This window comes from Macrobrachium rosenbergii, chromosome 25 (assembly GCF_040412425.1).
Source record: "Macrobrachium rosenbergii isolate ZJJX-2024 chromosome 25, ASM4041242v1, whole genome shotgun sequence".
NCBI classification, from domain to species: Eukaryota; Metazoa; Arthropoda; class Malacostraca; order Decapoda; family Palaemonidae; genus Macrobrachium; species Macrobrachium rosenbergii.
Window position 1 is genome coordinate 38,664,037 of NC_089765.1, and position 26,937 is coordinate 38,690,973.

The 26,937-nt window shown below is 40.1% G+C and overlaps 1 protein-coding gene and 1 non-coding gene across 12 annotated transcripts in view; one reads left to right on the forward strand and one right to left on the reverse strand.

Moving 5' to 3' along the window:
* Nucleotides 1–1,499: 1,499 nt before the first annotated feature.
* LOC136852649 (small nucleolar RNA U3) lies at nucleotides 1,500–1,705 on the reverse strand. Its single transcript, XR_010857206.1, has one exon. It is a non-coding gene; the product is annotated as a small nucleolar RNA U3 (small nucleolar RNA).
* Nucleotides 1,706–7,100: 5,395 nt separating this feature from the next.
* The window catches only part of LOC136852584 (calcium-transporting ATPase sarcoplasmic/endoplasmic reticulum type-like), a 65,770-nt gene continuing 45,933 nt past the window's right edge, over nucleotides 7,101–26,937 (forward strand). Inside the window, exons 1-4 of one of the 11 annotated variants that reach the window (XM_067127419.1) lie at nucleotides 7,101–7,844; nucleotides 13,619–13,783; nucleotides 14,998–15,098; nucleotides 18,362–18,466. In XM_067127419.1, coding sequence (XP_066983520.1) covers nucleotides 13,666–13,783; nucleotides 14,998–15,098; nucleotides 18,362–18,466 — 324 coding nt within the window. In that variant the 5' untranslated portion in view covers nucleotides 7,101–7,844; nucleotides 13,619–13,665. Of the gene's footprint in view, nucleotides 7,941–12,363; nucleotides 12,419–13,618; nucleotides 13,784–14,997; nucleotides 15,099–18,361; nucleotides 18,467–26,937 lie in introns of those variants that run through there. The other 10 variants (XM_067127415.1, XM_067127421.1, XM_067127420.1 and 7 more) reach the window with 10 other exon arrangements.

Here is a 26,937-nt window from a genome sequence, read left to right on the forward strand (position 1 = left end):
TTGGCACTTTGTGAAGTGGTTCCTCTACTGTTCAAGAAGCATTTTCTCCCACAAAGTAGTCCACAGCTGTTTGCTAGGCACTCCTTTGCCTTTATATATGGTGTTACTGGGTCCCAAACCATCTGGCATTTAAAATAGCAGCAATGAACACAGGCTGTATTGCTGGCTAGTAACGCAGTCCTACTCACGGTAAAAATATTCACTTAGCTCAGTAGTTGCCATTTGCCCTCAAGAAAAAGAGGCTCATCTGCAATTTACGTGCTATTTCCTCCCACAAGATTAGCAACCTTCCATTAGAACCTCCTCTGCCTTCAGATACGTTGCTTTAAAGTGCATACCCACATCCATACAGAGAGAGAGAGAAGAGGAAAATTCCCAGCCAAAGTATGTGTTTAAGAAAGAGTAACTAATGAAGATTTCCATGTCTGATGCGGTGCGTAAAGCGTAATGAACAATTATTTTGGAGAAGACGGCATAATGGCAACTGTTTGATCGAGTGATTTTTTGACCAAGTATTTTAGGCCACAGTGCTAAGCGCTTGAGCCTTTCTCATTATTCAGTACATTTCTCATATAGAATTTCCTTAAGGCGTCAAGGGGGCTGCTGGTTTTTTCTCCATCAAATAAATACAATAAAGGGTTTTAAACAAATCTATATATATTCCATTAAAAATCTTAACATATTTACACCTACTTTGTCAGTTAGAATTTCTGAGATATTTTTACCATACAAGTGGTATTTTCTCATCCAGTGGTTATATCTAGTGTAGCGCACCCGAATCTGCTCAGGTGACAGGGAATTATAATCATGAGGCCTCTCTGGGGCATTGTCTCCTTCCAAAATACTAATTTAGTATGGGTTAATCTGTTCAGGTTACACTCCGATTCCAAGAAGCTCATTTTTTCTTGAATCTTCACCTAGCCTTTGTTATTTATTGGTAGGGCTGAACACCTCTGTTTCCAGCTATTCAGAATAGAAGTTTTAATTACGCTTCTCATATCAAAGTATGGGATTGTCCCATTCATATTTTTCATTAGAAATTTTCAGATCACGTCACCTTTAGTCTTCTTGACAGCTAGCCCATTTCCTTGCATTCCTGTATGAGCAGGGACCCCAACAAATAAATAGATTTTGTGATTGTCGAGAAGATAAAAGAACCACCCCTGAGCTTTGGACCCCAACAAATAAATAGATTTTGTGATTGTCGAGGAGATAAAAGAACCACCCCTGAGCTTTCTGAATCCCTGTGAATATGGTTCACCTTTTTCATTACTTCCGAGACACTTCTCCAGTCGCTATAAATAACAGCAATTTTTTTCTTGTAAACAAGTCCCAAGGCGGTAGGGTACATCAGTTTCTTCGGCAGTAAAAATAAAAGGAATTTTGTAGGTTAGAAAAGTACAGTATATGACGCTCTATCACATACTACTGTATGTCCTACTCCGTGTTGTGTTAGTAATCAGTGAAAATAATAAAACCTAACAGTGGACTGGAACTCAACCACTCAGCTTATGATGTCTTCCTCCGCTCGAGAGCGACCATGAGAGAACGGTCTTTAATGCTACGAAGTATGTGAATACTCGGCAACCGCTTCCTGTTCAGAGGACGATATACGCAATTCCGTCATCATGGCTGAATTCGTTCTGAGTTTTCGGGCTTGTACTCGTCTGCCACGATGTAGAATTGATCCTGTGTAGTAGATCATGTAACCGCTTTATTACACAATAACTTGGGTGCAAATGATCCCCAGAAAGGTGTGTGATGTGCTGAAAATCCTTTGCTAATATTATGTCAATACCTGACGTCATGTAGAAAGGTTTAGTGAACTCACCACTCACTGAAATATGAAAAGCATGTGAGAGGGTAACATCTGAAAGTAAAATGAGTAAATAAAAGATTAATAGAAATTTGGCCTTAGTTTATTTTTATATTAGGGGATTCTTGTGGTTCTTAGTTTTGGTTGTCCTTCTGCCGGGCAAGAGTTCTAGCTCCTTTGAGCGGCTCACTGGAGTAATCAGTAAACAGAACAACTGTGTGGATGAGTCGAATCTATCTCTCTAATCGCCAGAAAGACGAGAAATCTACTTTATTACGATTGTGTGTGTTGCATCACAACCGTAAAGGTCGTCGTTGGGTGGGAAACATCAAATGAGACATTCATAACGAGAGGGAGAAAGATGAGTGACCTATTTTACTTCATGCTTCTTTTTTATCGTAAATCTAGTGTCTTGCTTTCATGGTTGCAGTTTTATTGCCAGTTCTTCCTTATTTCTGATTCCTAAACTCTAGGAATCCCTGGAACACAGATTACTGTGTTCTATGAATCTTCGGAATGTTTTCGCTTTTGAGCCCAAACTGACCAGTTTGTGTATGTGTTTGCTGGAGAGAGAGAGAGAGAGAGAGAGAGAGAGAGAGAGAGAGAGAGAGAGAGAGAGAGAGAGAGAGAGAGAGAGAGAGTAAAGCTTTCCCCCAAATATGGTTGTCTTTTTTCAGAAATAATTCTCACCATAAGAGTGAAGTTTTCAACAATAATGCATTTTGGTTCCTTGATCATGGATGTTCATTGCAAAACGAAAGTACTACTGTACTATGGCTGGCTCCATTGGGCATGATTACTTAAGGTACGCGCGAAACTTATTCCGTTTAATACGCCCTCCCTTCCTCTCACTTACCTGACCTCTGAGCACTTTTCCCCGAACCATTTATTTTGCCTTGACGCAGAGCATAAAAAAAAAAAACTTCCACAACCGCCCGATTTAATTATGGTGGTCACTGTCATTCGTAATGATCAGGAAGCCATGGATGAATGTCATTGATAAGGTTGCTTAACCTACTTAGATAAAACATTTTTATGACAGTGGAATAACTCTTATCGTGATCTCTTATCTATTACGACTAAGTAGCCTTGCTAGAACCAGAAAGAAATAAAGGACAAAAAGCGAGATATTGATATGCATTTATCGTTTAGTTCCACAGCGCCAGCGGCGAGGAGCTGAATTCTATGTATAATTTCTGTTCACATCGTTTGTTTCTAAGTTTGCTCCATAAGAGTGCACGAGTATTCTAAATAATGTTTTTCATAACCAGAAACCACAAACAGTTCATCAAGTGCAAAGTTTGGGGAACGGCAAAATTCCATTATAAAATTTGAAGAGCGGACAGTTAACCTCACGTCTGGGACTAAAGAAAAACAATAGCACACTATTCAGCTGTTGCGTGTTATCGGTGAATATCTGAGTTTCTGGGCAGTTCCTCGTGTAATCGTCGCCGAATAGAGATAAGTAGTAGTTATCGGTCGAGTGATAAAAGAGAATAAAAACGGTGTCACTGGCAACTCGTCAAGAAGAGCTGATGTTTCAGTATGTGGGTCATGTGACATGTGAGCAGAATTAAGCGCCAAGTTTCTTATCCGTTGGTAATATTGGGATAAAACCAGAGAGAAAACAGGATTGGTGTATTGATGAATAAACGATGAATATGAGGCAAGGAGCGTTAAAGGGTCAGTAATGAATAAGGACATGAACGTTTCAGATTCTGGTGTGAAGATAGTTGATAACTGAAGATTAGGCAAAACATGGATTTTTAAAGATCTAGTGTTTAAAGACATGGAAGTATAAAGGTTTGGCGATGAACACAGTACATGAAGTATGACTTGCCGCTGAACTTATTACTACGAAAATATGACATATATAGCCTAATATATGATATTTTAATGAAATATCCCATTTAGATCATGCATGGTTGCATATCGCTGCAGATCCAATGCTGAATATAGGACATTCATGATTAAAGAGTAAGAGTTAAAGAGAAGACAAAGGTGTTTGATCCTTGGCGCCGAAAACGTGATATGGATGGCTCAAGAGTTCAAGGTTCGTCTACCGGGAGGGTAGTTAGGAATTTCAGGCTTCATATCAAACTTGAAGGACAGATGGTCCGTCTGCCAAATCTGGTTAATTAGGAATCTTTGCTGATGATAAACATGGTTGATGGGATATTCAATGATGAATAAAGGTGGCCTGATGATATGGCGTTGAATATATGGTGGCCAGTTAGCATGGAGGCTACTAATTATATGTAATTAGACATCAGAATTTCGGGGGATGAGTAGGGCATATGGACAATTAAGTCTGGCGATGTATGCAGGTCTCAGAAGAATAGAGGTTTTGTGATGGACATAAGAACTGGATGATTAAATTTGGTGTTAAATCCACAGCATGAAGGATTGTAGATGTGGTGTAGATTTTGGTGAATATAGCTCAGGCAAAAGATGCACTATCGAAACAAATCCGTGGATTATTTTTGTGCTAGAATTGATGTCTTCAACTGATATATCTAATTTCAACTAAGAGAGAGAGAATTATGAAACTCCAAGTCATCAAAAATGTCTGAAACCATAACAGTTCAGAACGTCATTGACAGATATAACTTAAGTACCTTTTATCTATTCGTGGTCAAATGAATAACACCGTAGATAAAAGCCGCAAGCCTTTCTTTTAACAAAATCTGCAAAATAAAATCGATGAAACATATTCCTTTTCCACGGCAATCTATTTTTATTTTATTTCGATCATCTTAAAACTGAAATGAATAAATGAGCAAATAAACAAAATGCTCTCAGCAAGAGGCACACGTGTGATTAAGACGAAGACGCCGAAATCATTTCCTTGTAAGACATTACAAACCACGACAGCTCACTCTGGGCTTTCCTGACGCTTGTGAATCATCCTGTCAGAGTTCAAGAGAAACGGAGTAGATTTGTGATTCTCTTTGAATCTTTCTTTTCCAAGATTTATTTCGAGTTATCTATTGACATGAAATCGATGATCACTAAAGTAATAACATTAATTATATTTACGCAGTTGCAATGCTTCGTTATGTCCAGCAAGCTCTAACAAACACCGTGAATTCAAGTCACAATCTCCAGGCTCAACTTGTGTAATTCGTTGTCTTCATCTGTATTGCTCGAATAATTTGACTTCCTCTTTTTTTTTTGGCGTATCGCCATCTAGAAACGTTGCCCGTTCTATTGGCCAGCGTATTTACTGAAAAAATTCTAGCAGTGACATCGGTGTTCTTTGCCTCCTAACCATTAATTGTTAAGATTGGCACCATCTCTCTTTTTAAACAATACAAAGGAAAAGGATGAAATGGCTAGGGCTCTCCAGTTTTGACGATTTTACATATAACAATGAAAACAGGTTTTCGGGTCCATAACGTATGCATTCACTACAATAAGGTTTTATTCAGGATGAGAAACCATTTTTTTTAATATAATCTCATAAACCAATATCCGGATTCTACATCGTAGAAATATAGGCCAATGCCATAACGTTGCCATCATGGTGCTATACAGATTACAATCTTATGTAGGAATCCTCGGTTAAATGTTCGTTAAGTGGACCTGATTGTTAGTCAGAGATTGATAACAAAATAGGCCAAGACATGGTTCTCTTTACTTCTAACGACGAATGCATCGAACGAGTAATTTACCAGCTTATTTTTAAACGACTTACCTATCATTCACATGATTTTCATGCACATTTATTTCAGGTCGGTGTTACGTGAATATATATATATATATATATATATATATATATATATATATATATATATATATATATATATATATATATGTGTGTGTGTGTGTGTGTGTGTGTGTGTGTGTGTACAAATCTTCGAGACACGTGCACTCGTGTTTCTGTTGCGGCTTACTCGTTGAAAATATGCATGAATTTATCACGTTACACTGAGCTGAAATGAATGTTCATGAAAATCATGTGAATGATAGGCAAGTCGTTTAAATATATATATATATATATATATATATATATATATATATATATATATATATATATATATATATATATATATATATATATATATATATTTATATATATATATATATATATATATATATATATATATATATATATGTGTGTGTGTGTGTGTGTGTGTGTGCGTGTGTGTAATACACACACATATATATATATGAAAATAAGAAGGCCCATAAAACACTATTTAAACATTGAAACCATATATTTCGGGCACTTGTTTCTGTGCCCCTGTTCACTGGTAGATATTCTACCAGTGAACAGGGGCACAGAAACAAGTGCCCGAAATATATGGTTTCAACGTTTAAATAGTGTTTTATGGGCCTTCTTATTTTCATATTTCACTGTAGTATTACAGGAAAAGACATTCACACACATATATATATATATATATATATATATATATATATATATATATATATATATATATATATATATATATATATATATATACATATATATATATAATGAAAGTGCTTATTGTGCATACCTGATATGCATATATATAAATAAGAATAAAATACGAGATAGGAATGTGCGTCACCCAGCGTCTGCAAATCCCATGTTATTAAGCGATAAGTTCTATAACAGTATTGGATTACGTCATTCATTGAACATCAAGTTTAAATTTCTCCTTATCGGTGCTACGTTCTAACAAGTTTTATATTGCCATGGAAATTGTACGTCCATTACTGGGAGAAGTAAAGGGTGCGATCAATGGCAAACTACGGATCTCCGATGTCTACTGTTTCATACGCATGATAGAGTTGCCACAACTAAAATCGTCAACAAATTTTCTAATGTAGCGACATTAGTTTACATAATGCTTTAAAGATGGAACGATAATCATCATTCTATTGAGGATATAAATCTATTATTCTCTACCATTTGAGTGCTAAGCCCATAAATATACTAATAAATATGAATTAAAATTGAATATTAGGCTACATCTCTTCGGCAGTCCCTACGCTGAGGTGGCCCAATGAAATCGCATCGTCTGTTTCTTTTTGGTTGTTCCATGTTTGTTGTTCAATATAATGATAAAACCGTATTTTGTAGTTAGAATTTAATTTAATAACATTCTGAAACCGAACATGACAGTTTTTTCAGCTATGATAATAAAACGTGGATGTTGCTTAGATAAACGTGACATTTCCAGAACCGGCATTTTTATATGGTGTAATAGCTGATTAGACTTGTCAATCTCTTATACTTTCTGTTATGGTTTATCATATCATATAATAATCGGGGTTAAAATCAATATCATACAGAAAGAGACATGAACGCAGATGTCCGACGCAACGGAACAAAGCAACTCGAACCATAAAATGTACTTGAAGGGTAACATTGCTTCACATCACCATACTCATCTAATGGAGCAATACCGGGATGGGGTGATGTGTTCTTATTACAGTGGCCCTTTAAATTCATCGTATGTCACACCGACCGAGTTCGACCCACGCGCCCGAGTGATCGATTCGTTCGAATCGAAACCCGTTCGTGATGTCGTCATAACGCAGCTTCGTGGCGTTCGAGACCATTCGACTGTCGTCAGTGCACAAGCGTCGTCGAAGGGTGCCTCGCAGCGACACACTTGTCCCTCGTAGGAGAGCGACACGTTAGCCGAATAATAATAAAAGAAAAAAACCCCGATCGAACCCGGCGGGTCTCGCGAGGCTTCGGTTTGTACAGAGTCCGGAGTTCGGAACGAGCGAAGCAGTGCCGCGAACCGCTGAGCAAGTGAGCAGTACAGACAGTACCCATGCTGGGGCTCACTTGTTGTTTCTGTGATAAGTGTACGTACGTCGGAATAACTTATGGAAAAGTGACCTCCATTTAGATATTTGTAAGTCGGGCGGCGTCTGGATCGCATGTAATGGTACAGTATTATTCGGCGGCGTTGTTCAGTGTCGTCGGGGAAGTCTAAAGGGTTTAGAATTGACAATAAAAAGGGTGATTGTTCTCCGGATGAGTCTAGTGGTGTGAGCATCAGCCAGCTGGGTGTGGAGGAAGGTAAATTCAGCGATGTGGCGGCCTTCTTTTCCTTATTTACCCACGGGCCACGGCTTTTTCTGTTTCAAATTGTATGATACCACATTATGCAGGAATGTAGGTTCAATTTAATTGCTCTTTTACTAATTTGTGTAGTGCAAGATTAAGTTAGGCTTAGTCCTACCGTACGGTAACCCCAGGTCTACTGGGCCAAGTTGAATTACGCGATTGTGTGAAGGACCAAAGACCCCGGGTACAACATCCCTGAGAACAAAAGCTTTTTCGCGCAGAAAATGTGAGATGTGAGGAATTCCGGACATTTATAGTCTGACGTGTAGCCTATTAGCCTACATGTCTGATGTAGCCCTGAGGGTACATGGACGATAGGCCTAGACCTACTTCATTATCTCTCCCTAAATATAAAATATATCACCCATAGTGGCCTACATCTGGCTCTTTATGTGTTTTATGCCATATGACCTTTAGGCTTCTTGCTGTTAGAAATTGCACTTTTTGCCATTGTTTCCTAACCCCCAAGCCCGATGTACTGTAAGCTTATAATAAACTGGCGTATGAGGGTCACTTGTAGAAATCAGGTGTTTTCATGGGGTTGGGGGCGAAGGAACATTAACAAAGAAATAGTGCTAGCAAGAATGGTCTGATATTCTTAAACTACAAGGTAGTAATTCGGAAAATATGAGGTTCAAGTCTATAGCCTAATTAATATAAATCAGGAAGCACATTATAATGGACAAAAATGTCACAAAGCCAATTAGGCCTATAAAGGTGCATCCTAGACCCAACTTTGTCCTCTAATCTAACCTAACTTGGGCAGTGTTCTGTCAAAATGGCCCCAAGTTATAATATGCATCATTGGAATGCCTACTTGGGTGTACAATAGGTTTTTATTTTTTTGTACTAAATACTCGCAATACACATACTAATTACTGTGCATTTATTAATCTTTTTAATAGCAGTTTCTGTTTGTTTGGTAATTTTAAGGAAGATGTTGTGTGATAATAAAAATTTTTGCTTGAACAATATAAGAAATGATGTATATGCATTCAGTACAGGTGAGATAACTTAAAAAATCTGCCAAAATAATGTGAGAATTTTACCGTCTTTTGTTTATGTTTTACGCAGAAAAATTCTGCAAGACGCTGTGGTCAGTACCAGTCCCTCAGAGATTAGCATATAAAAAGTTAAGTATACCTTAGTTTTACCAGACCACTAGCTGATTAACAGCTCTCCAACAGAAGCAAACAGGTGTAAATGTCTCACATTATTTTGGTAGATTTCTCCATTTATCTCACCTGCACTCCATCATATACATTCCATTGTCAAAAAAATTTAATTAACATTTTCTCCATGCAGAGTTCTTCCCTAGTATTACCCTTTTTGTAATTGTATGCATGCAAATGCACTTGAATATCTATAATTAGGTTTTCATAGTTCAGTGTTAAAAATAGAATTAAATTCAAATTTGAGGTCAGACAAAGAAATTTTTGGTATTCATGCAAAATCTCCAATAGACTTCCAGTGCATCTTTCATGTATGAGCACTGAAAAACAAATCACAGAGTGGGATTTATTTTTAATTTCTGCTATAACAGAAAGGAAGGCATTGAATAAATAGTTTTACAGTCCAAGCCCTTTGTTGGCTGAGACGGTTGAGCTTCAGACTGTCACTCGATGGGCCGGAGTTCAATTCCCCCGGCCAGCTGATGAAGAGTTAGAGGAATTTATTTCTGGTGATAGAAATTCATTTCTCGCTATAATGTGGTTCGGATTCCACAATAAGCTGTAGGTCACGTTGCTAAGTAACCAATTGGTTCTTATCCACGTAAAATAAGTCTAATCCTTCGGGCCAGCCCTAGGAGAGCTGTTAATCAGCTCAGTGGTCTGGTAAAACTAAGGTATACTTAACTTCCTAACTTCTGCAATAAAAATGAGGTAAATTTTTACTTAATACCACAACCACTCCTAATAGTGCCGTTTTTAGTACCAGTCCTTTGTGAATAAATGTTAAAACATAAACAAAAGCCAGTAAATATCTGGGTGACAATAACTTTCTGTTAGATTTTAATGTGATTTTCATATTAAAGATATTGAGGAGATTTAAGAGCTTAGCTTAAAAACTCTGTTGTGTTGTACTGAAGTAAATAATACCAAATATAAATCTGCAACAAGTTTAGCTTTCAGTTGATGGGTTCAGTTTTATCATACTGTTGTGTGTATAATACAGTAACAATAATACTGTAATTCACATCTGGATATTTTGACCAGCCTTGTGGACATTTTGACCCATGGATGTCATGACTGGTGAACTTGAGGGCACCAGTAATGGGTCCTTATCAAACCTAATTCATAATAAATGCATCGTAACCTTACTGTTGTAGAAACCTAATTTAATACCATAGGGAGACATATGTTAAAAAAATTATAAAAAATAAATGCTGGAATGCATCTCAATGTACAGTAATCTTGCACACCTATTTCCCCATCTCCATGTGCAAAGCTTTTTCATTCCTATTGGGAGGCGTACGAGTAGATTTATTTTCACAGCCCAATCCTGTTATTTGAAGTAAATTTGTAGAGCAGTGTATTTGTTCTTACAAGAATACAACCATCAGCTGTGATACAGGGGTAATCCTGACCCAAGCTGGAAACATTAATTGAAACTTGGTAACAAGATGGTTAATTTGGTATGTTTTGCAAACTTTAATTTCATTGGTATTATATAATTTTCTGTATGATAAAATTATGATGAATCAATAATATATACAGGCAGACCCTGGGTTATGTTGGGATTTCAGTTCTGATGCCGCGCAACCTGGAACATCACAAGAAAAATGTATAAAAATGAGAAATAAAGTGGTGATGAAAGCCTTACCTTTAATCCTCTGGGTGTACTGTACAGTATATTACTTGCATTCTGACGTGGTGTGCATCCAAAAACCTCCAAATTTTTTACTTTATATTTCAGCCATATATACTTTTACTGTTCTGTTGTGGTGTTAGACGACGACATAACCTCGGAGCATCAGCTGTAACCCAGAATCGATTTTTTTAGGAATAGGCTATATTTGAAAAGCAACATGAGCTCGGAACGATGTAACCCGAGTCTGACATAACCTGGGAACTGCCTGTATATACTCCCCCAAGATGATTCATCACTTAAGTCAAAATCTTTATTCTCATTTATGGTACTAAGCTAATCTGCGAGTTTTGTGGTCTTACAGGAAATGACATTTCCTAAAAATAGTGTCAAGCCGTTAACTTCATCAGAGCCTGCACCTGGGTATTTTGAATTCCTTATCTTTTTCAGCTCTTTTTGATGGGTTGTCCTCAGTGTATTGAGCTGCTGCTTAACATTATCTAGACCAACCTTTAGGTGCTGCTTCCTATATTTGTCCAGCAAAATTGCATGGTCCTCTCTTATGTTGTTTGGTCACTATACAGTCACTACCCTACTTATGAACAGATAGGGTCAAAGGTTCAGATTATGCTCTAGGCACCTATTCATTTTGTAAGAATTTTTGCAAAGAACATGAAGAAGAAGAACCTGTTCTTTTAACCCCTTCCCTCATTATCTTGAGTGTTCTCATGATTAACTACCACGTATTTTATTCTTACAATCACGAGAATACTTGTTCATACTTGTAAATTATTCCCATCTAATTCTATCTTCCCAATTTAACTCGTAAATTATTCCCACCTAATTCTATCTTCCCAATTTAACTTGCTCTGTGATGAATTCCTATTTTCTATATTCACTTTCCCCATAGAAAACATTTAGTTTGCATTTTTGTCAATAAATGGCTATGCACATTGTTTACTTAATGAACTTCCAAAGTCATATGCTGCTCCTAAGATATTCTCTCCAAGTTCATAACTTTCAAAGAATGGAAAATTCTAATTTTGATTGTTGTATTCTAAGTTTTATTTTCTTTTTACCTTTATAGCATTCAAAGTAATTGTGTATAATACTGTGTGATTTAAAAGTACAGTGGAAATAGTATAATGTATGACTCCCAGATTAACTCAGAAATGTAAACATCAACAAAAATTATGCACTACATATTAAAAACCAAATTACGAATAATTCAAGATACGTTTGGCCATCTGGAACATAATGTGTTTGAGTAGGGTGGTTACTGTACTCTCAGATGTAGTGAAGTCTCTTAACGAAAAATGAAGCTGCCCTCTGTCATAATCGAGACATGGGTTGGATCAGTTAATGGTGTAGTCGGTGGGGTACTGTATACAGTAATGCTGAACCCCAGTAAAATTAAAATTTGTACTATTGAGTAGTGGATCTCTTACTGATTTTCTACCACGTCCTCCCCTTCAGGTGAATGGGATCCTGCAGAATGAGTCAGAAGCTTTGACTATACTTTTGAGAAACATGTTATGACTGTGTCAGCAAATGCTGTACAAAAGCTAGGTATAATAGGCAAGGCCTCGTATACAGTATTTATAACAATAATGAAATCACCGCAACATGTTTAAGGTCTTTTGTTCTTCCTTTACCAGAATACTGTTCTCTAGTGTGGATAGCTGTGTCTGCTTTTAGAGAGAGAGTAGTTCGTGGTGGTAAGTTTCCGTTTCCTAACGTTGGCTTTTGTAACTTGGACCATTGACAGATGATGATCTGTTTGTCAGTATTTCTTAGGAGAGTTTTAGCTTTCACAGTTGACTCCTGATCCTCTTTTCATGCCGAGAGCGACTAGATTTGCTGAACAGTAGTATCTTTATGCTGTAAATGCACCTTGCTGTTGAGTTTCTTAGTTCCAGAGGTCTTTCATTCCTCACACCGTTGGACTGTGGAACAGTGTCCCTGAGGATGTGCAATTAGAACCTCAGAAGTTTAGGTGAAGATACAGTGCATTACTCCCCTGATACAAATCTCCCTGTACTCTAGTAATTTGTATTTTATTTCGTTTAATTTATTACTCTGTTAATTTATCTTTTTCCAATACTGTAACTGATCCCTACTTTTTGTATTTCCTGTTACCATCTGTTATGCTTTTCAAATGAGCATCATATTCTTTGGAAAGTTGAATTTCAAGTCAATTGTCCCTGTGGGCTTATTCCATATGAATAGGGTTCATCTTCTGATAGTATAATAATAATAGTACTCCATTGCACGCACTATAGACAAATCCATTCTGTGAGAAATTAATTCTCCACACCCTTGAAACTTTTACCAACTCCAGATATTTTATGTCACACCAGTAAAGTGAGTCTTATTGTCAGCACCATCATCAGGCAGGCAAGTGCTGTGAGTCAACTGTAACACCTTTTAGATTGTTTCCATACTGTTGAACAGCCCTTCAGCATTCCACCTGGACATTCAGTAGTAGTAGCAGTGTTGGAGTATAACTTGGTATATAATATTTACCCTTTAGGGGCACCCAAAGTTTTTATTTTTTACTATAAACTTGCCTCAGATCATCCCTAGATTTGTCCCTGTAGCCAAAGGAAAAGGGAGGGTATCCCTCTTCCCTCACCCAGGCACTTTTTAACAACAATTTTAATAAGCTTTAGATATCAAACCAGCTTGTGCCAAGAATATTCCTATATAAAATACTTGAGAGAGTATTTAGGAAAAATACTATTAAGTGTGAAGAATGCAACTTATGCTCCAAAAATTGAAGATGATAAATTTAGAATTTATAATGTAAATCTCACTGTAGATCAGTAGCATTGATATGTCATGGGAAAATACATTATTGTGTTTGAATGATAACTTGAATGCATTAAATTTTATACAATTTATTGTTAAAATTTCAGATTGTTATTGAGTGAGAGGATTGGCTTAGATAAAAGATTTAGTCAAGATGGAAGATGCACATACATATTCCTGCGAGGATGTTCTCGCACAGTTTGCTGTAGATATGAGTAAGGGCCTCACGGAGCCCCAAGTAAAAAACAGTCAAGAAAAATATGGACCAAATGGTAAGTGGCAGTTTCATTTATTTAATTGTAAGAATCTGTTGCTTAAAGTAACATGTAAGAAAAAGCATTCCAGTTCAGTTGTTGTTGAAAGTTTTTGATTTTGTAGAATGTTATGATAGAAGTACTGTAAGAATTATACTCTTTAATCAGGAATTGCAAGGCCATGGACTGTTCTAAAACCTATTTCCATTTGGATTAACTAATTTGCATTTTCTTTACTCATTATAGCCTATTGTTTTGTCTGTGAAGATACATTATTCATCATTTGCATCCTAGCCTTGTAACCTTCAGGTATATTCTAGCATAGCCTTTGCTTTATACTTGGCTTGTGGCAACACAAGGCTGAGTATCCTGGTCATGTCATTGTCAGTCTTTTGTCACCAGATTCACTTGAATGAGAAAGTTATGAATGAAAAGAGTAATAGAATTTCAACTCTAAGAGAACAATTGGTGTTTATAACATTTACATATTTTGTATATGCCTGGGGTTCAGTGAGGAATCAAGGATTCTGTGAAAGGTGTGATGGTCTGCGCTGAGTTTGGAAATCCCCTATCTAGAACCTATAATACTTGCCCACAGTAATATGGAAAAGTGAGATATTGATGGTCACAGATGAAGCAATTGGTTGTGCTTGTGGGTTATTAGTAGGTAAACTTCGATAAGTTGTATTTTTTGCACAGTGACATTCCATTTTCTTTTATAAAACCATGATTTCTGTTAGTGTAGGTGCTGCTTTCTTAATTGGTTTCAATGCAGCAGCCTAAAGAGAACAGTAAGGGTTATCAGAGAATATGAAGTCAATTACATAAATATTAAAAGTGTCATGTATTTGTTTTAACTTGTGCAAAAGGACAGCCTTGTTGTTTAAACCGAAAGATTTTTGAGGGTTGAGAAATAATGATATACAAAAATATGAATAGTTTCAAAAATATGAATAGCTTAAGTGGAAATGATATATAGTATTTTTTGTTACTTTGAAATTCATGGTAATGAACAGTGAAGTTTTAACCACATAGCAAGTCGTAAAATAGAATGTAAATTCATCAGAGGAGTTGGCATTTAGAAGGTTAAAGTTCTACTGAGGTTAGTTGTTAAAGAGAAAGAATCCATACTGAGTTGGGGATCCAAGTTAGAAATTCATACTGGGTCTGTGATTTATATTTTAATTTTATTTAACATGTGCTTAGCATTTACAATCGGTTTCTCTTCACAGAATTACCGGCAGAGGAGGGAAAATCTCTTTTTCAGTTGGTTCTAGAACAGTTTGATGATCTACTTGTAAAAATTCTACTCATGGCTGCTATTATATCATTCGTAAGTATTGTTATCTAGTACAGTATTTGGAATGATTTGTTTATATAATTTTTTCACAGTTTTTTATTTTCTGTAATACAGGTATGGATGTTCCCTTTGAATGAATGGTTCCTATACCATTGGGTTTAATATTTCCTTATGTTTGAATGCTGTGGTAATACTGTAGACTAGTAAAAAGTGTTTTCCCTTGGATATAGTATTTTTAGACTTGAAAAAATAAAATTTGGATGTTACTGTAATCTTCAACTGCATAATATCCATGCTGCATACACTACCATCTTTAGGGCTTAGTAAACTAATTTGGGTAGCTTGGCACCTCTCAAAATTTACTTTGCTCTCTATAATGTAGAATTTATGCATCTGTTTATGGCTTTCTCAATCTCAGGTTCCACATTTAATTGCCTTTTACTAAATGGAGCCCAAGTAATTAGTGTTTGCCAATTTTGGAAAGGGCCATAACCTCTGTTTGGATTTTCAGCTCAAGCATGCTTTCCTGTATTTATGTAATAGTACCGTAGTAACAAAGATTGTGTTGAGTTTGTTTCATGATATTTGTATACTATTTGCCATATCGATAGGTATATGATTCCAAGACCCCGTGGATGTGCACATACAGAGGTGCTCAGGGTGACATGAAAAGACCAACAGATGCACCCATAGTTACATTGAGATTGGGTTCTGAAAAATCAGTTGCTAAGCAAAAATACTGTAGGTAAAAAATAACCTTTTTGGCCCCCCAGGGCTAACTGTTTGTTGCAGAGACATGTTTTCTATTAAGTTTATATAGTTCTGGAAGTAAAGGTATAGGCATAAACTTTCTAATGGAAATAATGCAAATAATGTACAGTAGTACTTATTCTTTAATTAAATTAACTAACATAAAAAGGAATAATAATTATACACATTTATATCTTCAGTTATAACACAGTGAAATACTGAGAATGGATCTCATTCCATTTCCTGAAATGAATGTAATTGATGTAGTATAACACTAAAAAAATTTGTACTTAAGGAAATGAAAAAGAATATTATACTATAGAGGCATTCATTCTGGTTTTCATATATTCAGTAATATACACGCAGTGATACACAGCTGTTCATTCTTGAGAATAACCTCAAGCAACAAAAGTTTTCATTCATGTTAAATTCTTGTGAGCAGATGATTTCCTCTTTCGTGGAAATAATACAGATAAAACCTGATTGTTGGGCTAAATTGTCACGGAGATCTGGTAGCTAGTCACACCCCTTTATAAGTAAACATTGAGCAAAAGGTACTAAGTTTGCAGTTTGCCATGATTATGATCATTCAGCTTCTGCTTTCGTTTGCCTAACAAACATTATAGCCTTATCTAGCCTACTTTAAACATGCTTAGACACTTATATTGGTAGAATTAACTGCTGGATAATGGGAATCTGATATAAGTTTTAGACTGAACATTTTATTTCTTGTTTCCATTACTGTACTTTTACATTAAAAAAACAAAAATATTGTAATTATTACATATATATCTGAATTACACATTATGTCTTGTTCCATTCCTGTTGACAAATATGATTGTTACAGATTAGGTCAGCACTGAAAAACATTTCCATTCAAATAAATGTAAAATGTGCTCATCCTATTCTTCATATTCATCATATATATAAAAACATACAGTGTAACATTGTGTAGTCATGGCTATTTTTTCTTGAAAACATTAAGCAAGAATGAATTCAAGGGGTGGTGAGTAAACAAACACCACAAAAAAACATAAATTTAATACAAAAATAAAAACATAAATTTAATACAAAAATAAACAGGAAGAATTTACACCTGAACATCTTTATACAGGTAATAAATGAATCACTTTCACTCTTAATAATCACCCAAAATATACCTACTCTTAATTAAGATATTTACTAAACACTCAACCAAAAATTAGGGGTCCGGAAAGGAGGAGGAAATCGCAAAGGAAGAAAAACCTAACAAGTTACAAACTAATTTTCCTATAAATAAACTTGTCACTTATTAGCTTCTTGAATAAATAATTTATTTATATTCTCCTCAAAAAATAAGGGTATCCTCCACGTCTGGAGTAGAATAACAGGTGGTTAACGAATTCAGGCCCAAACAAGCAGCCACAACAAATCCACTGCCCTGATTGACACATTTCAAAGGCATAAAAACCTTACCATGGGATAGTGAGAGCCCCCAGGCTTTATAACTGAACCTGAGGTGGTGGTGTGAATCCGAAAGGACCTCCAGATTGGTAATCCAGAGAGGTCCTCTAATTTGAAGAAAGCAGTAATCCAGTATAAATCTTCAAGTTCTGCAACCACCAAGAAGCAAGTCACAGTAATATCCTTCATCCACAAAGCAAGGCAAGAATGTTCTGTATAGGAAAAGGTCCAGAGAACAATCACCTGTTCTCCGAACAGAAGCTACGAAGTCACCCCCCAAACCACAGGGGAGGGACCACACACACACACAACCTCCTTGAAAAGTAAACACAAACATTAACAACAAGCAAACAATAACAATTATTATACTCAAGAGGAGGTCCATGACAAGTGAAACTTGCAAGACTAGGTTTAACAAATTAAATAAAATTAAATTTAATCATAATACTTAAATGAAAAAGGATCACATACTGACAATGTAGAAACAGGAGGGTATTAAAAAAAAAATAAAAAAATCAAACATGAAGTTCGTTCTTTTCATATCTGCTGTAATTTAATAAGTGTAAACTTTTTTATTAATAAAGACAAATCTAATACTTTTAAATTCCTGGTGACTTGATGCTTTTTTGACAGATGTAATGTTTTAAGTTTTTCTCAAGTGAAGGAAGTTTATAATGCCTCTGGCGTGGATTGATTACATTTGCTTTTTTTTTTAAGACCACTAAAATGGTGATAAGGTCTGAAACACTTGAAGTGATGTGAAATTACAGATATGACTGTGCACTGTAAGTGAACATGAAAGGGGACTGAAGGTGCCTTTGTGTATGTAGCAGGCAGTGCTTTGCATGAATTTCAAATGTTAATTTTTGAGAGGGCAGTATTTTTTTATATACACTGTTGAAGCTGTGGTGAGTTAAAATGCATATGTCATCATACAGATAAGACATGCTTATTATACAGAACTTTATTTGTTGAATTGACTTTTTATATTGTTTATTGTTATGGTTTTTTTAACATTCCAGTGATGACATTTGTGAAGAGTAGGGTGTTTCAGGCCTTTTTCTTTGTGATTTGATATTGATTGATGTAAATTTCTATTTCAGGTATTGGCGTGGTTTGAAGAGGGTGAAAAAACTGTCACTGCCTTTGTAGAACCATTTGTCATTCTACTTATTCTTATTGCTAATGCAATAGTTGGTGTCTGGCAAGTGAGTATTCATGAGTACTTATAAAACATCATTATGTAATATGTGCCACCTTTGAAATTGTGGGACCAGTACATGTTTATTTTCCCCAAATAATAATTATTTAACCAGATATCTGTATGAACAATTATGCATAGGTGTTCATAGTTGGTCACATTTATTTACATTCCTGATTAAGGAACTTACCAAGTAACTATATAGCTAGTTTCACTTAACCACGGCAGTTTTAAATTTGAAATTCACGGTAATGCACTATTATTTTAATGTAGATAATAAAACCCCGCCACTACCGGGGAAGAATTGGTGCAACAGTGCTGAAGAGCCCAATTTGTTTCTGCCAGTCAACAACTGTACATGGTTGGTTGAAGAGCTCTGATTTGAATTTTGCTGGATGGTTCTATCTTTCACCTTTGGTGAAGTATTCGTGTTGGCAGCGTGCTGTTTATTAGCTTAGCTAGTTTATTATTAAGATGTGTGACTTATTGTGACTTATTATGTCAGATTCTAGCATGTCTAGTATTAGGTATTGCAGCAAAGGCTGTGATACTAGACTTACTTCTGCTAAGTATGACTTGCTTACTTTGTGTTGCCAATGTAGAGGGCAAATTTACTTGTTTGAACTTAAATGTGACAAATGCAAAGACAGGGATCAGGGTAAATGGAAAGTTCTGGGAGCACATCTAGATAGACTCCAAAGAGACAGACAGAGAAAGGTGGCTTCTAGAGCGGAGGCTAAAGGTTTAGTTAGTCAGGTTTCTACTCAACCAGATATTGCTTCTCAACCTGTGCCTTCTACACCTCTACCTGTGTTCTTCTCAATTACCAGCCCTCCGACTTTTCTTCAAACTCCATTACCTGGCTCCCATTTTTCCGAACCCGATGCCATCACCAGCCTAGAAGCTAGAATTGACCAAAAGTTTGGTCTGCTTGTTAATACCGTAGCCCAAATCGGGTCTTCGGTTAAGGCCCATATGGATCAGGTAAGCGTAATTAGTGTTGGTGCAAGTGCAGTGCAAGTGGAGGCGCAATGCTCCTAGACAAAGGTCAATGTTAGACTCCTACAAACCTGGGAGGAAGGAAACCGGGCATCCAAGGGATGTCAGTGGGGTTTGCCCACGGGTAGTCCCCCCCCTCCCCCATCAAACCTGTTGATCAAACCCAGGACTTGGCAGATCGTCATTGGAAAGGCATTCATACGGATATGCATGCTCTGTCGTCCAATGATTTGGACACCAGTGCAGACAGGGGGTGTAAACTTTTTCAAAAGTGTCAAGGCCATTGAAAAGGCATGCCCCTTCCACTGAACACGCTTCCCCGCTCCCACGTAAGATTCCCAGGGAACAAGAGCATAGTCCTCTTCCCTCCTGCAGGTTTTGGGTTAGTCCCAAGCGGGTTGTGTGGTGTTGGATCGACCAGTGTCTGAGCGATTGGGTTACGAGCACTCAGTGTCCGAGCTCCCAATGTCCGTATGCCCAGTATTGAGTGCCATGTGCCAGAATTCTTGCCTTTGGTATGCTTGGCACCAGAAGCCAAACATTTGGTGCCTAAGCCTGCCGTCATGGATCCTTCGTTGGAACCTATCCAACGGCAGTTGGACAACATCCATGAAATTTTACAAAAGCAACCTGCTGCTACACAGGGTCGGGCGGACTTGGCTCCTTCTCCCATTACATCCAATGAGGAAGCCTATGAAGAAGACATTGATCAAGAACATCCTATGTCAGTGTATTCGGCACTCTTAAGGTACTTCCTCTTCTGCTGTTGAACACTCTGCTCTCCAAGGGCCCTGTCATCACCTGGTTTGGCTTTCATGATGAGACAGCCAGTAGAGGCCTTCAGACTACCAAAGAAGGTCCTCACCTCATCCTCTAGGAAGGCATTAGCCAGCATTGACATATGGTTAGCAAGAAAGAGGGAGCTTGGTAAAGCAGTTTTTAATGCACCTCCATCCCATCTGTCGCCAAGGAGGTACTCGTCCAACTCCACTGGAGAAGCGCCTTCACTGGGAGTTTCTGCTTCCTCCCAAGGGGACTTCTCCAGCCTTGTGGACGCAGCATGGAGATTGGCTCTTAACTCAGCTAAGATTATGTTCACATCTTCGGAATTCGACCGTTTTGTGCAAGACGTTTTTAGTCTTTGAAGTATTCAGCTTCCTAGACTGGACAGTCGGGGCGTTGGCCAAGAAAATAGAAGACTATAGTACACTTCAATAGGACTTCACTGCAGACTGGCTGGGAGTACTCTTGTGTGCGGATAAGGCCATTAGGGATGGCTCCCAGGAGCTGGCTACCTTATTCCCCTCAGGGGTTTCTAAGAACGGAACTATGGTGTACCTTTACCTCCAAAGGTGCTACTCCCTCTCAAAGATCGGCTCCCCTGTTTGCGTCTTTAGATCGGTCAGCTTTATTCCTAAGAGCTACAGTGGAAAAGATCACGTCAGACTTACAGAAGTCGACACAGGACCTTTTGATGCAGTCAACAAGGCGTGCCCAGGAACCAACCCATGGCACTTTGATCTTGTTCGGCACGAGGACTGTCTCCCCGTTGCAACAGCAGCCCTTTCGAGGCGAAATAACCAAAGTTCAGCCCTGCCCGTGCTTGAATCTGCGATCAGTCCGGCCAATCAAGAAGTCATCCTCCAAACCGGCCTCTCGCAAGTGAGGTTCCAGTCCTCCGTGTCCCTGTAGGAGCCAGGCTTCTCCAGTTTTGGGACAAATGGGAAGCAAGAAATGCAGAAACCTGAGTAGTAAAAGCCATACAAGAAGGCTATGCCTTTGAAGGAAGCAGTATTGTCACTATTCAGGAAAAGAGCTGTGGAGTTGGTCGAAGACGTAAGCACAGAGGGGTTTTACAACCATCTGTTCGTTGTTTCCAAGGCGTCTGGAGGTTGGAGACCAGTCCTAGACATCAGTGCATTGAACTTTTTTTGTGCAGACCACCAAGTTCAAAATGGAAATGAACTGTTCATTCCTGTCAGCCATTCATCAGGGAGACTGGAGGTAACAATTGGCATGGAGGATGTGTATTTCCATGTCCCAGTACATCAGGACTCGAGGAAGTATCTGCAGTTCATATTCCAGGGCAGGGTCCTACAGTCCAGGGCTCTCTGTTTCGACCTCTCTACAGCTCCGCAAGTATTCACCCTTGTTCTCGCCCCTGTAGCTAGATGGCTCCATCTCATGGAGATCAACATCTGTTTATATCTGGATGACTGGCTACTATGTTCCCCATCGAAGAAAAGTTGCACGGAGGCCCTTCAAAAGACTGTACTACTGGCCCAAGAGTTGGGTCTTTTAATCAGTGTTCAGAAATCCCACTTTACTCCGACACAGTCTAATCTCTGTTTGGGGATGAGGATCGATGCTCTGACTTTTCGGGCTTTTCCGTCCCACAAAAGGATTCAAGACTGCCTGAAGAAAGTAAGAAACTTCTTATCTCGCTCATTGTGCACAGCCAATGAGTGGATGAGTCTGCTGGGCACTCTTGTCTATCAAGAATTTTGTGCCTTTATTCCTATGCATGAGTCCTAAAGGCCAGTTGGCAGAGGAAAACTCTCCCAAACTCCCTCATTTTCCGCATCACTCCCAAGATCAAGGAGGATCTTCGATGGTGGCTTGCAAAGGATAGGTTCTTAGTAGGAATGTCATTGCACCTGCAAACATGTCCTTCTGATGGAGTGGACACTGAATCCACAGGTGTGTACTGACCTGTGGAAATGATGGGGAAAACCGTTAGTAGACCTGTTTGTGATGTCGAGGAACCATCACCTCACCGTCTACTGTTCTCCAGCCCTGGATCCTCAGGCATGGGCGACGGATGCCATGCTCCAGGACTGGTCGGACTTGGATATCTACGCCTTCGCACCATTCAGCATGGTGAGGAAAGTCCTAAACAAATTCATGACCCACACCAGCTTGTCCGTGACGCTTGTAGCTCTATTTTGGCCACAGAAGGAGTGGTTCCCTGGACCTTCTGTCTCTTAACACTTTCATACCCAATTGATGTAGTGGTACGTAAAATTACCCTACTCCCCTCCCTACCCGACTGACATACCGCTACATGAAATTTACCGAAATTTTTCGTACGTGTGTTCGGAGTAATTTTTTATTTTATTTGGACAGTTAGTGGTTTCCATAGGCTAAAGCATACCTTGGACCGTGTAACTCAGGCATTAATACGCCAGCCAAACAGTTCCTATACTGTGCATGCATAAATCCTTGGCATAGTAAATTTCTCACAGTGAAATCAGCTAATCTTACCCACACTTCTCTCGCGTATCTTACATTTTGTTCATGAGACTTACCTGTCAGATATATATATAGCTGTATTCTCCGAAGGACCGACAGAAATTCAAAAACTTACGGCACACGCAGTGGGGCCAGGTGGTTAGTACCCATTCCCGCCGCTGGGAGGCGGGTATCAGGAACCATTCCCATTTTCTATTCAGATTTTCTCTGTCGCCGGTATTGTCAACACCTGTTGTCAATACCTCCATCGCTGATTTTCATAAACTTCTCCACTTGAGTATTCTGATTGTCTTTTGGTTTTTTGACTTTGGATTTGTGGATAGGCATACGCTTTTGTGGACTGTTTTGATTTTGGCTTTGGCTTTTCTTTGATCACGATGTCTGGTTCTAGTTCTGCTAGTTTCAGGGTGTGTGTTGTGAAGGAGTGTAAGGTGAGGCTACCGAAAGCTTCGGTAGACCCTCACTCAGTATGTATGAGATGTAGAGGGCGTGTCTGTTAGTTGGATGATCGCTGCAAGGAGTGTGAGTCTTTGCCTGATTCTGATTGGAAGGTATACGACTCTTATGTGCGCAAGTTAGAGCGTGACCGTATCAGGAGGTCTTCCTCCAGGAGTGTGTCTGCTGGTGGGAGTCAGGGTAATAATAATTTGTCACCTGTTAACCCCTCTAATGCTTCACCTATCCCTGTAGTGTTGCCTTCGGAACTTGTGATTGCATCTGCGGAAGGTAATGCCCTTGCGCAGATTTTGAACTCCATTTGCGCTTTGGAGTTGAAGGTGCTGGTGATTGAAAGTGTTGTGAAGTGCAGTGATCCCCCTAGTGTTGTGGAGGGGGCGTCAGATCGGCCCCATAATGCCTCTAGGTCTAGACCTCTGCCGAACTCCCAGGACTCAGGGAATGGGCATGTCGAAAGCCGCAAGAGGGTTATGGGGACCCCCCACCGATCTTGCGTCCCTTCGGCAGGCCCTGTTGTCGTTTCCCAGGCTGCCAAGGATCGTGCTCGCGCATGCGTCCTCAAGGATTGCTTCTCGTCCTCTGAGGCGCCCTCTCCACGCAAGGGGTCGTGTTCTCGGTTGGACTCTCGCGCTTTCAAGAGAAGCTTCGCAGAGGAGGACGCTTCTCCTCCTCCTCTTTCTCGAGCCCTCGTTTCTTCTCCTGAGTGGTTCCACGAGTTGCCGCTGCATAAGAGGACCAGGACTTCTTCCGAGGAGGATGTTTTTGAGCGTCCCAGTCGCCCCAAGAACAGAGCTGTCGTCGCCCATGGTAGAAGGTAGAGGACGTCCCCTTCCCCCTCTTCTTCTCACAAGAGCAGCCCTTCTCCTGAGAGGGAGTCTTCTCCTTCGAAGCGTCTTCTCCAGGATATGCAGCGGCAGTTGGCTTCCCTACTTGCTGCAAAGGAGTCTGAACCTCGTGGGGCGCCGCAAGGACTTGAAGCTGCCCGTTAAGAGGTCTAAGAGGTCTCCTCTCCTGCTCTTTGTTGTGCCTCTCTCTCTCCGGCGAGTTCTCCTGGTCGCCTCATCGCTCGTTGGATCGTCGGGTTTCTTTGCCTCATTCTTGACACTCCCAGGCGGCTGATCCTTATGTTTCTTTTCCTGGTCAGGACGCCCCTCTTGCAGCTCGACAAGACGCTCGAAGGGATACGCGGCAGGACGTTCGGCACGACGCTGGTCTGGCTTCTCATCACGCTCGTCAGGACGCTCGGCAAGACGCTTCTCTCCCCTCTCGTCTGGACACTCTTCAGGATGCTCGGCAGGACGCTCGGCAGCATTCAAGGCAGGACGCTCGTCAGAACGCTCGGCAGGACGCTTCTGTGCGGGACGCTCCAGATTTCTCTTCTGCTCTTTCACGCAAGAAGAGGTCTTTTTTCCGAATCGGGCCTCAAGGTCTTAGTCTTCCTCAAGTTTCGGAAGACTCTCCTGTCGCTCCCGTCGAAGAGGGAGAGTTGTCTCATGAATCGGAGTCTGCAGAGCAGGAACAACCCCCTTTGTCGTCTTCGGACTATCAGGTTTTAGCCAACATGCTGAGAGAATTATTTCCTGATAAATTTCAGCCTTCTGCTCCTCTCTCTCCCCCTTCGCAGTTAGCTTTGTCGAAGGTGAGGAAATCTCCCGGCTTCCTTCAGATGAAGACTTCGCTCGCTACCAAGAAAGCCTTCAAGAAAGTTAATTCGTGGATGGAGGATCGGAAAACTCAAGGCAAGTCTTCCTTTGCCCTACCTCCGTCTAGATTGTGCGTGAAGGCTGGGATATGGTACGAGACTGGAGAAGAAATTGGCTCTAGAGTCCCTTCTTCTTCTCAAGGAGACTTCGCGAGTCTGGTCGACGCTCCAAGGAGGGCTCTCCTTTCTTCAGTGAAGGTGACCTGGACGCTTTCGGAGACTGACCATCATCTCAAAGGGCTTTTTAGGACTATGGAAGTCTTCAACTTTTTAGATTGGTGCTTGGGGGCCTTGGACTTGAGGACTCGGAGTCCAGACTCTATCTCTCTGGGGGAGCTGTCCAGTGTGCTTTCGTGCATGGACAAGACCGTCAGAGATGGCGCGGATGAACTGGCTGCTCACTTCGGTACGTCACTCTTGAAGAAGAGGGCTTTATACTGCAATTTTGCAGCAAAGTCAGTTTCTCCTGTGCAGAGGGCAGAATTGCTTTTTGCCCCTCTTTCTAGCCATCTCTTCCCCCAGCCGTTAGTCAAGGATCTCGCCTCCAGCCTTAAGGAGAAGGCTACACAAGACCTTCTCGCGCAGTCTTCCAGGCGTCCTAATGTCCCGTCCACGTCTTCTCAGGGACTGGCCGCCAAGAGGCAGAAGCCCTTTCGTGGCAAAGCTTCCTCCTCTAAATCCTTTCCTCGAGGAAGAGGCCTCTCCAGAGGTGGTGCCCCTTCTCACCCAAGGGGCAAGAAATGATACACCGGATCTCCAGACACCAGTAGGAGCCAGGCTTCTTTTGTTTTCGGAAGCCTGGAGAGTAAGAGGGGCGGACTCCTGGTCCCTCAGTGTAATCGGGAAAGGTTACAGGATCCCGTTCTCAATTTCCCCGTCTTCAACACCCAGGGATCTGTCGCCTCTTACCGCCCAGAGAAACAACAGATTCTTTTCGATCTACTCAACAGATGCTCGAAAAGAGAGCCATAGAGCGAGTCATGGATTTGGATTCTCCAGGTTTCTACAATCGTCTCTTCTTGGTTCCAAAACATTCAGGGGGGTGGAGACCAGTCCTGGACGTCAGCAGACTGAACCATTTTGTTGTCAAGGAAAAGTTCAAGATGGAGACGTCTCAGTCCGTTTTAAGTGCGTTAAGACCAGGCGATTGGATGCTCTCACTGGATCTCCAGGACGCATATTTTCACGTCCCCATTCATCCTCGGTCAAGGAAGTATTTGAGGTTTGGCCTTGGGGGACGAGTGTACCAGTTCAGGGCTCTGTGTTTCGGACTGAGTACGGCTCCTATGGTTTTCACAGTTCTGATGAGGAACGTTGCCCGGTGGCTTCACCTAGCGGGCATAAGGATCTCGCTCTATTTAGACGACTGGCTCATTCGAGCTTCGTCGAAAGAAAGGTGTCTGGAGGACCTGCACTCAACATTGAAGCTGACGGTCCCTGGGACTTCTAGTGAACTTCGAGAAGTCACATCTGATCCCTTCTCAGTCCATTGTTTATCTGGGGATTCAGATGGGTTCAGTGGCTTTTCGAGCCTTTCCATCCCAGGAACGCCAGCAGCACTGCTTGAAAAGTTTCGGCCTTCCTTGGGAAAGAAACATGCTCGGTGAGGGAATGGATGAGTCTGCTGGGGACCATTTCATCACTGGAGAAGTTTGTTTCCCTGGGGAGGTTGCATCTCAGACCCCTCCAGTTTTTCCTCGCGGACAACTGGACGAACAAGGAGGATCTAGAGGAGACTCTCAAGATCTCTCTCTCTGCCAAGGACCATCTAAGGTGGTGGCTCGATCCCGCAAATTTGGCAGAAGGGGTTTCACTCTCTCTTCAGAACCCCGACCTAGTGTTGTTTTCCGACGCGTCCACGTCAGGATGGGGAGCAACACTAGGGGGCGGAGGAAGTGTCAGGCACCTGGAAGGGGGAACAGGTGTCCTGGCACATCAATATAAAAGAATTGGGAGTGATTCTCTTAGCTCTTCAGTTCTTCTCAAAGTCAGGTTGTAGGCCGGGTGGTTCAGATCAACTCGGACAACACCACAGCCCTGGCGTACCTCAAGAAAAGGAGGTACTCATT